The 13,681-nt window shown below is 37.0% G+C and overlaps 1 protein-coding gene across 1 annotated transcript; it reads right to left on the bottom strand.

Moving 5' to 3' along the window:
• Positions 1 to 10,616: 10,616 nt before the first annotated feature.
• Positions 10,617 to 12,482, bottom strand: LOC116031806 (berberine bridge enzyme-like 8). Its single transcript, XM_031274116.1, has one exon. It carries the CDS (start codon positions 12,419 to 12,421, stop codon positions 10,814 to 10,816), a length of 1,608 nt encoding a protein of 535 aa, XP_031129976.1. The 5' UTR covers positions 12,422 to 12,482; the 3' UTR covers positions 10,617 to 10,813.
• Positions 12,483 to 13,681: the final 1,199 nt, after the last annotated feature.

Raw genomic sequence — 13,681 nt, 5'->3', positions numbered from 1 at the left:
ATTGATGTTGATCAATTTCTTGTGAATCTTCTCCTACATTAGAAAAGTTAATTGGTCTCTTACCCGGATTGCCACTATAAGCCATATATATGAGATTAGGAGTACAAAAATAAAAAATATAGGACTAATATTTTTTTTTTGAAAACAATATAGGACTAATATAATATTATAAGAATTTAAAATATAGGATTATAGAAATTAAAAATATATAAATTGAAATTGAAAATGTGAAGTTATGAAATTTGAGAGGTTGAAAAAATAAATAAGAATAATAAAATTTGTAAAGAGTAAGAATATTAGGAGAATTGTTGTGATGAGTAGAAGTAAGGGAGTGTAAGATTGAAAATTTTTGTGTGGTAAAAATGAATTGGATTAAAGGTATTTATAGGGTTCAATGGTTGATAAAAAGAAAAAAATAAATAAATAAAAACTATCCGGCCAGAAATTTGAGAGTAGCCTCTGCCGGAGGCCAGGCTAGACCTTGCCTCCAGCAGAGGCTACAAGCAAATATGCAACGGCCAAAATATTTGATTTTGGCCATTGCAGATTGCAGGGCTAATAGTTTTAGCCTTTTGTGGCAGCTGGCCAAAATTAATTTAAATTTTTTTTTATAAATTGTAATTTAGCCATGGCAGCAAAGCTACCATGCTTTGCTGCCATGGCTGCACTTTCCCGGGCCTGGGCCGTGCTTGGGCTTGGGCCCTGGGCCGGTTCCGTGCCGGGCCCCGAATTTTTTTTTACAGGACCTGAACCGGCCCTTAATAAGCCGGTTCCGGTTCGAGCTAAGCCTGGCCCAGGCCCAATAAGGCCTGGGCCAACTTTTTTCTGGGTCGATTCAGGGCTGGTTCGACCTTGAACCGGCCCGTGGCCACCTCTATCCCTTAGTACAATAAATCCAAGCATTCATCAAAAAAATTTCCACAACATACCTTAACTCCTCCTTTTTGTCAAAAAATTGACAAATGTGCATCTAGTGAATTGTGGATTGGGAAGCTTGAACACGAGCATGTAGCACAGTAATAGTAGTTGTGTCAAGCGCTGAAGTAGCCCTGGGCAGAGAAAAAGAGGGTGAGCCAGAGGGTGTAACACCTATCACAGGACTAATCACTAGAACAGGAACTGTCCGAAGATGTGCACGATCATCATAGTGGCGTTTTGGACATAACCGTAGTTCGACAGTATACTTTCCAAGAATTTCAAGCAGCGGTTCATTTTTGTAAAGAGCAAAACCTTGAGCTTTTAGCAACGCAAAAATCAGACTTGAAAACGGAAGATGAATCTTTGACTCCTTTTTCGTTAAAACAAAATCCATGATACGATTGAAGATAATCTCACCAAAAGAATAACCACCAATCCATACCAACTGAAATCTATACGAATCACCGTACTCTTCATATGCAACCCACGTTCATAATAGTATTCACCCCATAGAAATTCTCATACAATAAGCAATTCAACCCATCAAAGATAGTCCAAATAATATAATATTCTGAATAATGATAATCCGAATAATATGATAATATGAATATTGATAAACAAAAAATATGATGATCCAAAAGATAGTCCGAACAGAATGATAATCCAGATAACTATGCTCGTCCTCAATTGTGATTGTTTCATCACAATATCACCATACTAAGACAGCGCTTGGAGTAAGTTTCTTTGAAGTTGTAACAGACACCTGCTCAAGTAGAAAAGAAACACGAAACCCAAAACTAGGCACAGACAACTTGAAAACAACTCAGCAAATTAGACAGATGCACTTATAGACACAAAATTAGGAAAAAAATCAATTTGGGTCAAATAAAATAAGAAGATAAGCACATAAAACAGAAGGCACATCCATGTAAAGCAACTTCAAGTACAGGATTATCACAGATAACACATAGAGCACATAAGTAGACGCGAAAAACAATAAAAGTCAAGTTGGAACAGACAAAGCAACCAAAAAGCAGATACATTCAGTTAAAGCAGATACAATCAGGTAAAGCACATTAAAAGCACATATCCATAACACATAACACAAAAGCACACAAAGAATATCAAATACGGTCATGACCAGACCAACAAAAAAAATAGAAGACAAGCAAATTCAAACTCAGATCACACTTCAGATTGGCAAGAAGGAATAAAAACAAGAAAGGTGAACACTGAACCAGATACAATTTTAGAGGAAACCACAGAATCAGACAAAACATGTTCAGAGACATATAAATCAGACACAAGAACAGTTTATAAAACAGTTAGAGTTACGCATATTAACAAAAAGATCATCTTAGGCACATCCAAAAGAGCAAATAATCAAGACATAAAATAGAGTATGAGAGCAAACCAAAACGAAGGTAAAAAGATAGTAGTCACCACTTGTGAGGAGACATCACCCTTAGGTCAGGCCATGAGCTGATTGTGAGACAGAGTAGCAACAAGAGGATCTAGGCTCGGCTCACATTCTTCTTCTAGGTCAGCATGGTTGATTAAGTCAGAACTAGATTCATATCATCGGCCACGAACAACCACCTTGTGAAACTGAGGAGAACTTTGAGCATCTGTATCAGGAGACAGATTTACGTAGAACTTGACAATCAGCCATTCTGAATAGGAACCAATGTTTTGAACAGTTTGGAGTAGATCCTAGTCTTTGAGTAGAGGGATGATGTTGCAATGCTTCATAATGCCATCTAGATCAATATCCTTCTGGAGCAGCAATCTTCTTTGACTATGAGCTTACCATAAATCTATCAGCTTCGGATATCGCAATATAGACTTGAAATATCAACTTTAATTTGGAGTTTTTTACTAGGCGCAGCAGGATCGGCAACAGGACTAGTGACACATCAACAGAATTGGGAGCCCTTTTATAAAGTTATGCGAGGTGCTCGAGTAGTCATAGCTAACTTTGTCTTTCTTCTTTTCTTAAAGAAGCAACATGTGTCTTACGTTTTTGAAGAGCTTGTTCAAAAGGCACCTGATAAGAAGCACAAACACAGACAAACCAGAGCAAGAAACAGGTAACATTGCTATTAAAACAAATAGTAATTTGGTAGTGCTGGCAGACAACGGAACTAAACCAGATGAAGCTGGAATAGTGACTGACTTAGACACAGGTAAAGGACATGTAGTAACAGTGACCGGAACAGAATCATCAGATTTTGAGACACGGAATGCAGCAGGCAAGTCAACATATAATGCAATATCACGTATATTGAACGTAGAAGCATCAGGAATTGTGACTTGCTCGGGCCTAGACTTTCCTAAAACAGAGTCAGAAGCAGAGCCAGAAACAGAGCATACTGGAACAGAGACAGAAACAGAGTCAGTAGCCACTACCGAATCAGCAGATAGCACAGAAGCAGGTAAAACAGAGGATAAAACAGCGGGTAAAAGCACAAAAAAACATAATACAGGTATTGAGAAAATACCAACTAAAGAATGAATTTAGAAGGTACCACTTTTCCATTGCGGTGCATTTGGCATTTTCTGGGTTATAAAATCCGCTTTCCTGACCCAAACTTGTTTTACAAATGGTGCAATGCGCTTGTGAATGTATTTCTCAACCCTTTGATCCTTGTAGAAATAGTAGCATTCAGGTCTGGTGTGCCCGCGCATCCTGCAATAATGACATATAGGGTTATATCTCATGCGATGAAGGTTTGGATGCACTACATTACCATAGCCTCGTCTAGATGTACTGGATTTTGAAAAAAACACGATATGCTCCAGATTCTGTAACACGGCGTTGTGGAGCTGAGCTTGATTCGGGCATGCCATGCACTGGTTCAGATGCTGTCATATGGCATTGTTGAGCTGGGTTTAATTCTGGCGTGTTATGAACTGATTCAAAACTTTTCACAAAAACAGTATCTTTGTTCTTCCTACCGAAGAAACCAAGCCCAAATTTTGTAGAAGTTTGTCTTCCTGAATCAAGTATTTCATCAAGTGTAGATGTGGTGTCCATCATCTTGATACGCCGTTTGAGCATGTCCAGTTCCTGTTGTAGCTTTTCCTCACGTTCAAGACTAGCCTTTAGTAGGATATCTTTTTCAGAAGCTTGGTTTTTGTACACCATCTTAGCATCTTCTAAAACACCAATTTTACTAGACAAAGAATGATGAACTTTAAATAAAGCCTCCCATCTGGAGTACAATTTTTTGTATTCTAATTCATAAGACACAGAAGGTAACTCGCGATCTTCAGCTGAATTATATTCTCCACTGTCTGAACCAACGAGCTCTTCTGCGTCAGGATCAACGTCAGCTATTGCAGTGAAGGCCACAAAATTTCCAGAAATTTCGTCAGTGTCTGACCCAGCAGCTTCTGATTCAGGTTCATCATTGCTCCAGGTTAGAGCCGTCATGGACTTCTTTCTTCGTAAATATGTTGCACACTCAGCTTGAACATGTCCAAATCCTTCGCATTCATAGCACCGGATGCCCTTGTTCACTTTGTCTTTAGATTTACCAGTACGTGAGCCAGATGATCTTGATGTTGATCCTCCAGATTTTGTCACACCTTTTGAGCTACTTGAGTTGATCCCTTTCTGATTTTGCACCCTAGTATTTTGTGTGTAATTCTTTTGCTTAACCTGTTTCAAAATTTTAGAAAAATGTTTAGATAATAAACTAACAGGATCATCAGAAAGCTCATCTGTATCAGGCATGTCGAAGTCTTGTCCTTCAGCGTTGAATGCAACAGACTTCTGTTTCTTTGTATGATCAGTCAGGATCTCTATTTCGTAGGTCTTAAGGCTTCCCATCAATGCTGCAAGAGTTTTGTCTTCCCAACCAGCGTTTTCCTAGATAGCGGTCACCTTCATTCGAAAACGCGGTGGTAGAGAACGCAAGACTTTCTTGACCAATTTTTGTTGGGGAAATGGTTCGCCTAGCACAGCAGCTCGATTTGCAAGTTCTTAAACACGTTCATTGAAACTCACAATGTCCTCGTTTTCGTTCATTCGTAATTCTTCGAAATCAGATTGAACCAGTTGTAATTTAGATTGTCTTACTAAATCAATGCCTTCATAGGTAGTTTCCAGTATTTCCCATGTGACTTTTGCAGAGTCCCAACCTGCAACTAAAGTGAATTGGCTTTCATGCATTAGTGAATATATTATATCTAAAGCTTTATTATTATATCCAGCAAGGGTCCTTTCAGCTGCATCCCATTCAACTTCTGGTTTGAGCACTTTGGGATCATTTTCTGTTTCACCCGCTTTTGTGGGATGTTCCCAACCAGTTAGGACTGTTTCACCCGCTTTTGTGGGATGTTCCCAACCAGTTAGGACGGCTTTCCAGACTTTTGTGGGATGTTCCCAACCAGTTAGGACGGCTTTCCAGATAAGTTCACCATGTGCTTTGATATGCATCCTTGCTTTCCAGATAAGTTCACCATGTGCTTTGATATGCATCCTTGTACGTGCTTTCCAGTAAGCATAGTTGTCACCATTTAGTTCGGGAGGTGGTTTATGCATTCTGAAACACTCAACACACGGTGAGACAGAACAAAAAATAGCAAGAACCGAAAATAAAACACCAAAAAGGCACCAAAGAATTGAGTTCAAGAAACACGAGATCGCCAGATCGGTAGACTAATAGATTAAGTCCCCGTGCTCTGATACCAATTGAAAAAACTTCGTGGATCTTGAATGCAATACTTTACGGGTTCAGGGATTATTTAACGTTTTTATAGGTTTTAGTCCAGATTAGATAAACTAAAAGACAAACAAAAAAATAAAAAAATGCAAGTAAAGAAATAGAACCCGGACACAGGAATTGATCACGCAGTTCGGAGCTAGAACTCCTACGTCTGCGGGGCTACTCAGCTTTTGCCCAATCCACTAGATGCACCAAGGTTTACAATAGTTGGAATACAACCCAAACGTACAATGGTTCAAAACCAACACACAACCTTCAACATCTACTTTTGAATTGACAAAACTGCAACCCAAGAATTCTTCAATTCTTCATCTTGACTTAGCATCAACGACAGCTTCAAAGACAGTAGTAGAACGTCATTAAAACTTCAAATGATCTTCTTAATCTTCATGTGTGAAAGCTCTCAACTTGTATCATGTGTAGAGGTGTATTTAGAGCTTCAAATGCCTTCCTTTAAATAGTGTAGCATCCTTTAACAACCTTCACAAGTTTAGATCTGAAAAACTCCTTGAATAAAAGAGAGCCACACCCCCTTAAAATTCTGTCAGCCACACAATTTAAATGGGTGGACTAATTCTTTGCTGTCTGAGACTGCGTCTGCTGGCACAGCTTCACTATCAGCACTGGTGGACAGACTGGCTTACGGTCCAAAAACTAATAAACAGCTAGATAAAGGCTAAGTGTATTTTTGACAAATAATATAGCCAATAACAAAGGACCGTGTATCATTTGTACACTTACATAATGTACATTCAATATAAAAATAATGTACATTCAATATAAAAATTCAACGAAACACTAACATACAATTCCATAATCTATTTTGCTGTGAATCAAACAATGGAATTGAATTCTTATCACATTCCTTGTCTATTTCATTTTCAAAAAAATAGAATTTTTATTATTTCAAAATTCATTATGTGAACCAAACAATATGTAATAGAGTAGTTTAACCTAAATAGCATTTTTCAAGTTAAACCAAACAATAAGAACACGTGCGTATATTAACAAATTATGTTTTTCTAAATGGATTTATGAGTAATTAATACGACTTTGAATTATTTTTTATTGACTTTTTAAAGTTACGTTTTAGATAAATTTGTATGTCTTTGACATTTTAGAGTTCCGTTTTAGATAAATTTGTACGTCTTTGACGTTTTAGACATTTTGTTGGCAGTTAGCTTCATCTTATCTTCCAACTCGTGATGCTTTAATAGCCATGTTGATTGTTTTTTGATGTGTCACTTAGGAGAACCAACTTTCTTATCTTCCAACTCGTGATGCTTTAATAGCCATGTTGATTGTTCTTTGATGTGTCACACTTAGGAGAACCCACTTTCTTTTTGTAATGTGAGACAAAGGTTTCTTTCAAACATTCTTATCTCTATTTTTTTCAACTCAAATTGAATATACTTTGACACTCAATTTTTTATGCACCCATTATATACTTTGAGCATACAATATATCGATTTATTTGTCTCACTTAGGAGAACTTGAATCCACTTTAACCACCACACTCATATCAGAGGACACTAATATTATACCACAAATGACCACTCACAATGTCATTTTTACTAAAATTTCCAACATCATTAACATTAAGGACAAAATTAGAAAGTCATAATCATTGTGTCAATTGGAGTTTATTACCGAAATGGTCCCTCGACTATTGCGAAATTACCAATTTGGTCCTCGACAATTTTTTGTGCCCAATTAAGTCACTCGACTTTGAAAATTTTAACCAATTTGGTCCTCCGTTTATTTTATCGTTAAACATCCGTTAAATCGGGACCAAATTGGTAATTTTGCTATAGTCACGGGACCAAATTGGTAATTTTTCTATAGNAGGACGGCTTTCCAGATAAGTTCACCATGTGCTTTGATATGCATCCTTGTACGTGCTTTCCAGTAAGCATAGTTGTCACCATTTAGTTCGGGAGGTGGTTTATGCATTCTGAAACACTCAACACACGGTGAGACAGAACAAAAAATAGCAAGAACCGAAAATAAAACACCAAAAAGGCACCAAAGAATTGAGTTCAAGAAACACGAGATCGCCAGATCGGTAGACTAATAGATTAAGTCCCCGTGCTCTGATACCAATTGAAAAAACTTCGTGGATCTTGAATGCAATACTTTACGGGTTCAGGGATTATTTAACGTTTTTATAGGTTTTAGTCCAGATTAGATAAACTAAAAGACAAACAAAAAAATAAAAAAATGCAAGTAAAGAAATAGAACCCGGACACAGGAATTGATCACGCAGTTCGGAGCTAGAACTCCTACGTCTGCGGGGCTACTCAGCTTTTGCCCAATCCACTAGATGCACCAAGGTTTACAATAGTTGGAATACAACCCAAACGTACAATGGTTCAAAACCAACACACAACCTTCAACATCTACTTTTGAATTGACAAAACTGCAACCCAAGAATTCTTCAATTCTTCATCTTGACTTAGCATCAACGACAGCTTCAAAGACAGTAGTAGAACGTCATTAAAACTTCAAATGATCTTCTTAATCTTCATGTGTGAAAGCTCTCAACTTGTATCATGTGTAGAGGTGTATTTAGAGCTTCAAATGCCTTCCTTTAAATAGTGTAGCATCCTTTAACAACCTTCACAAGTTTAGATCTGAAAAACTCCTTGAATAAAAGAGAGCCACACCCCCTTAAAATTCTGTCAGCCACACAATTTAAATGGGTGGACTAATTCTTTGCTGTCTGAGACTGCGTCTGCTGGCACAGCTTCACTATCAGCACTGGTGGACAGACTGGCTTACGGTCCAAAAACTAATAAACAGCTAGATAAAGGCTAAGTGTATTTTTGACAAATAATATAGCCAATAACAAAGGACCGTGTATCATTTGTACACTTACATAATGTACATTCAATATAAAAATAATGTACATTCAATATAAAAATTCAACGAAACACTAACATACAATTCCATAATCTATTTTGCTGTGAATCAAACAATGGAATTGAATTCTTATCACATTCCTTGTCTATTTCATTTTCAAAAAAATAGAATTTTTATTATTTCAAAATTCATTATGTGAACCAAACAATATGTAATAGAGTAGTTTAACCTAAATAGCATTTTTCAAGTTAAACCAAACAATAAGAACACGTGCGTATATTAACAAATTATGTTTTTCTAAATGGATTTATGAGTAATTAATACGACTTTGAATTATTTTTTATTGACTTTTTAAAGTTACGTTTTAGATAAATTTGTATGTCTTTGACATTTTAGAGTTCCGTTTTAGATAAATTTGTACGTCTTTGACGTTTTAGACATTTTGTTGGCAGTTAGCTTCATCTTATCTTCCAACTCGTGATGCTTTAATAGCCATGTTGATTGTTTTTTGATGTGTCACTTAGGAGAACCAACTTTCTTATCTTCCAACTCGTGATGCTTTAATAGCCATGTTGATTGTTCTTTGATGTGTCACACTTAGGAGAACCCACTTTCTTTTTGTAATGTGAGACAAAGGTTTCTTTCAAACATTCTTATCTCTATTTTTTTCAACTCAAATTGAATATACTTTGACACTCAATTTTTTATGCACCCATTATATACTTTGAGCATACAATATATCGATTTATTTGTCTCACTTAGGAGAACTTGAATCCACTTTAACCACCACACTCATATCAGAGGACACTAATATTATACCACAAATGACCACTCACAATGTCATTTTTACTAAAATTTCCAACATCATTAACATTAAGGACAAAATTAGAAAGTCATAATCATTGTGTCAATTGGAGTTTATTACCGAAATGGTCCCTCGACTATTGCGAAATTACCAATTTGGTCCTCGACAATTTTTTGTGCCCAATTAAGTCACTCGACTTTGAAAATTTTAACCAATTTGGTCCTCCGTTTATTTTATCGTTAAACATCCGTTAAATCGGGACCAAATTGGTAATTTTGCTATAGTCACGGGACCAAATTGGTAATTTTTCTATAGTCAAGGGACCAAATTGGTAATTAATTTTTCACTGAAATGGTCACTTGACTATAGTAAAATTACCAATTTGGTCCCTTGACCATAGCAAAATTACCAATTTAGTCCCGATTTTAACGGATGTTTAACGCCAAAATTAACGCAGGACCAAATTGGTTAAAATTTTCAAAGTCGAGAGACTTAATTGGGTACGAAAAATTGTCAAGTACCAAATTGGTAATTTCGCAATAGTCGAGGGACTATTTCAGTAATAAACTCTGTCAATTGTTTCTCTCACACGCGAAAAACAAAACCCTAATCCCCTTATTCTAGCAACACTAATATTACATGCATTTTTCCAGTTTGACCCATTTTTGCTATTCAAAATTGGTAATGCACAATTTCAGTTGATTATGATCTGACCGTACACAATTTAATTTGAATAGTTCAGGTTAAATTTAACCATTACCATCGTTACTTCTAATTCATTCCCTCCATTGAGTCTCGTCCTGTTGTATTAAAAACAGGTAGTATTAAAAACCATGACCATCGTTACTTCTAATTGAATCATGACCATTGTTAAGGTATATGTATTAGCCATAGTCTTCATTACTGCAGTCATCTAAGCTTAAGGATAGCAAATCTAGCACAACTAACGCTAGCGGTATGGGGCAATATTCTCAAGGAAAATCCACAGAACTGTGTGGACCACGGTCCAAAACGAAGTAGATGAATTTTATGAGTTACAATAATGTACTTTATATGTTAGAATATATACTATTGAAATTTTTGGGGTAAGATAATGTACTTAATGAGTTAGAATAATGTACATTTTACTTTAGAATAATGTATATTATGAGTTATAAAAATGTATTTGCAGTGAGTCACGTGAAAAAGATACGCAAAACAACGTCGTTTTTGGACGATGGTCTACAGAGCTGTGTGAACCACGATCCACGCAATAACTATTGTTTTCTCAACAACCAGACAATTGAAAAACATTAAACTTTAATAAGGATAAGGGTAAGATGGATTCTTGATTTAATTTAGAAATAACAATTACAATATTAAATAGTGACAAATGGTACTTAAGATGGGTTCTTGACTTATATTATAGAAACAACAATTAAACTATATAACTAAAAGTTGTAAACAAACACTTGAACCCATCGGAAAGGCCAGGCCGATTTGTTAGTTTCAATCATTATTTCCTCTGAGATGGGAGGGTAGGAATGCTTTGTTCATTCCTAAAGAAATTATGAGGATCAACCTTACTCTTTATGTTCACCAACCTCTCATAATTCTCATTGTAATACTTCAATCCATACTCCTTTCCTTCTGAGTAACTTTCCGGTCCATTGTGGTTGATTCCCAAATCTATGTCTCTGTAGTTCAAAAACGCCCTCCTAGGATTCCTCGAAACAAAAGGAGTCATATGTTCATAGAGTTGTCTTGTCAATTCTATGTAGTGCCCCGCCGCCTTCTGCTCCTCTTTGTTCCAGTTGATTGCGTACTGAATCAAAGCGATATTTCCCAATCGATGGGGAAAGGGTTTCGCCGTCGATGGAATCTCCGCCATTCTCCCACCTTGTGGGTTGAACGTCAAAGCCACTCTCTCGAGCTCCACTATTTTCTTGAATATGAATTCTATGCCTTCTTTGGGCATTGGGGTTTGGAGATAATCTGATTTTATCTTGAAGTATGTGTTGGTGTACTCGTTTCGTTGTGGGGATCTATTGAGCAAGGCCTCCTTTGGGGTTCCTGGTGGGAATTGTGTGTAGAAGAGGACTGATTCTATCCATGTCATTTCTTTGCAGTCATCCTTTGTTAACCCAAGCTCTGAGAAGTCTTCATTCATGGTGGAGAGAAGTGTTTTGGAGTCTCCGAGGAAAAGGGCGATAAACGTGGCGCTTATGGTTTTGTCTCCCGGGTGTGATGTGCTATTGGCAACCCCAAGTGAGAGGCGGATGAAGAGGTTCTTGTCTAGCTGGCTCGAGACGCGTTGGTGGCAATAGACGATGCTGGTAGCGTTTTGGTCGTGGGTTCTTGTAACTCTGAAGACGGTCACTCTAGGTGGGACCCGCACTAGTTTTATTTTGTATGATATGACCACTCCAAAACTAGATGCGCCAGCGCCCGTGATGGCCCAGAACAAGTCCTCCCCCATGGATTTTCGATCAAGAACATGACCGTTAACGTCAACCAGTTTAGCATCGATGATATTATCCACGGTGAGACCGTATTTTCTCATCATATTGCCATATCCGCCGCCACTAATATGGCCACCCACTCCAACAGTTGGGCACACACCTGCAGGGAAGCCATGCACATTGCTCTTATTGGCAATTGCGTAGTAAACTTCCCCTAAGATGGCTCCGACCTCAACCCAAGCAGTCTCATCCTCAATGTTAACATTGACGGATCGAAAGTTGAACATGTCAAGGATAAAGAATGGCATGTCTGAGACATATGATAAACCCTCGAAATCATGGCCCCCACTTCGGATTTTCATTTGGAGGTCATGCTCTTTGGCGCATAATATTGATGATTGGATGTGTGTAATGTATGTGGCTGCCACAATAAAAAGAGGTTTTCTGATATAAGATTCATTAAATCTCAAGTTTCTTAAATATTGTTCTAAAACATGTGAATATGAAGAGTTGTTTGGGGTGTAAATGACGGAAGAAATTGGATGAGAAGGATTTGAACGGCGGTTAAGGCATTTGAAAATGGTATCATTGCAAGAACACAAAGGTGTCCATGCAATAATGCATAAAATGAAAATGCTTAAAAAATATAAAGGGAACCTCATATTTTGGGTTTGAATTTTGGTAAAAAATAATTTAATGATTGAAAGAGTTAGAAGCTGCGAGCTAGGTGTAAATGTGTAATATGATCACAATGTGGATAGGTTGAGGTTTATATAGGAAAATATGTGCGTGGCTGCATGTAGTCAATGAAGATATTTAGGGTGTGTTTGGTTGGTGGGTTTAGGCATAAGGAATGGGTATGAAAGTGATTGCTTGTGTTTGGTTGATAGGTTTTGTGAATGCTATTATGGGTTTGGAATACCCCATTAATGACAAAATCCATACCCTTATTAAATAAGGGTTTCATCTCCCTTCCTCCTTTTTTCCCCAACTATTAATAATCATTCTCATTCCACCCAACTACCAAACATGTTAAATACTATCACCAAAACCCATTACCATTACCAAGTATTTGATACCCATTCCGATTCCGATTTTCATGTGCGAACCAAACACACCCTTAATATAAGTAATGCTACATTATATTCTCCTCTCACTTTCACCTTTTATTTATTTTTTTAAAAATCTCCTTTTGAATTGTGAGGATGGATTAGGCTCCAGTGATAGCATCCTCGAGAAGCCCACACTGTATTTAAATAGAGCTCTTTGGATTTCATTTGGCGGTGTGATAAGGATCTTCCAATGTTCTTCCTGAAGATTATTATGCCGTGGACCAGGTCCATCCACCTTGCAAGGTGGACCTGGGTCTACATTCACATACACTATACTTTACATTCACATACACTATACTTTACATTCACACTTTGTAAACTCCACATTCACATATTACAGGATTATATGATACTCTACATTCACACTTTGTAAACTCTACATTCACACATTACAGGATTATATGTTTAGTAACTATATTACCACGGTTATGCATTCACACATTCAAAACTCTATATTCACAATTTAAGAACTCCACATTCACACATTACAGGGCTACAAGTTGCTAGAACTTCTTAACTCTATTACAGATTCACACATGCATAACTCTACATTCACGATTTCTATACTCTACATTCACACTTTGAAACCTCTACATTCACACATTTCTAGGCAACTCTACATTCACACAATCATAAGTCTACATTCACGATTTCTATACTCTACATTCACACTTTGAAACCTCTACATTCACACATTTTTGGGCAACTCTAATTCAGCAATGTGTTTACTAATTTAATAATAAAAATAAAAAAATAAAAAAAAGAGACAAAACGACGTAGTTTTGGACCCAGGTCCACCTTACAAGGTGG

The sequence above is a fragment of the Ipomoea triloba genome, chromosome 10 (assembly GCF_003576645.1).
Source record: "Ipomoea triloba cultivar NCNSP0323 chromosome 10, ASM357664v1".
Classification (NCBI taxonomy): Eukaryota; Viridiplantae; Streptophyta; class Magnoliopsida; order Solanales; family Convolvulaceae; genus Ipomoea; species Ipomoea triloba.
This window is presented reverse-complemented; position numbering and strand designations above follow the sequence as displayed.

Excerpts from the sequence above, each read along its gene's own strand:
- LOC116031806 (XM_031274116.1), bottom strand. The coding sequence starts at position 12,421 with ATGAGGTTCCCTTTATATTTTTTAAGCATTTTCATTTTATGCATTATT.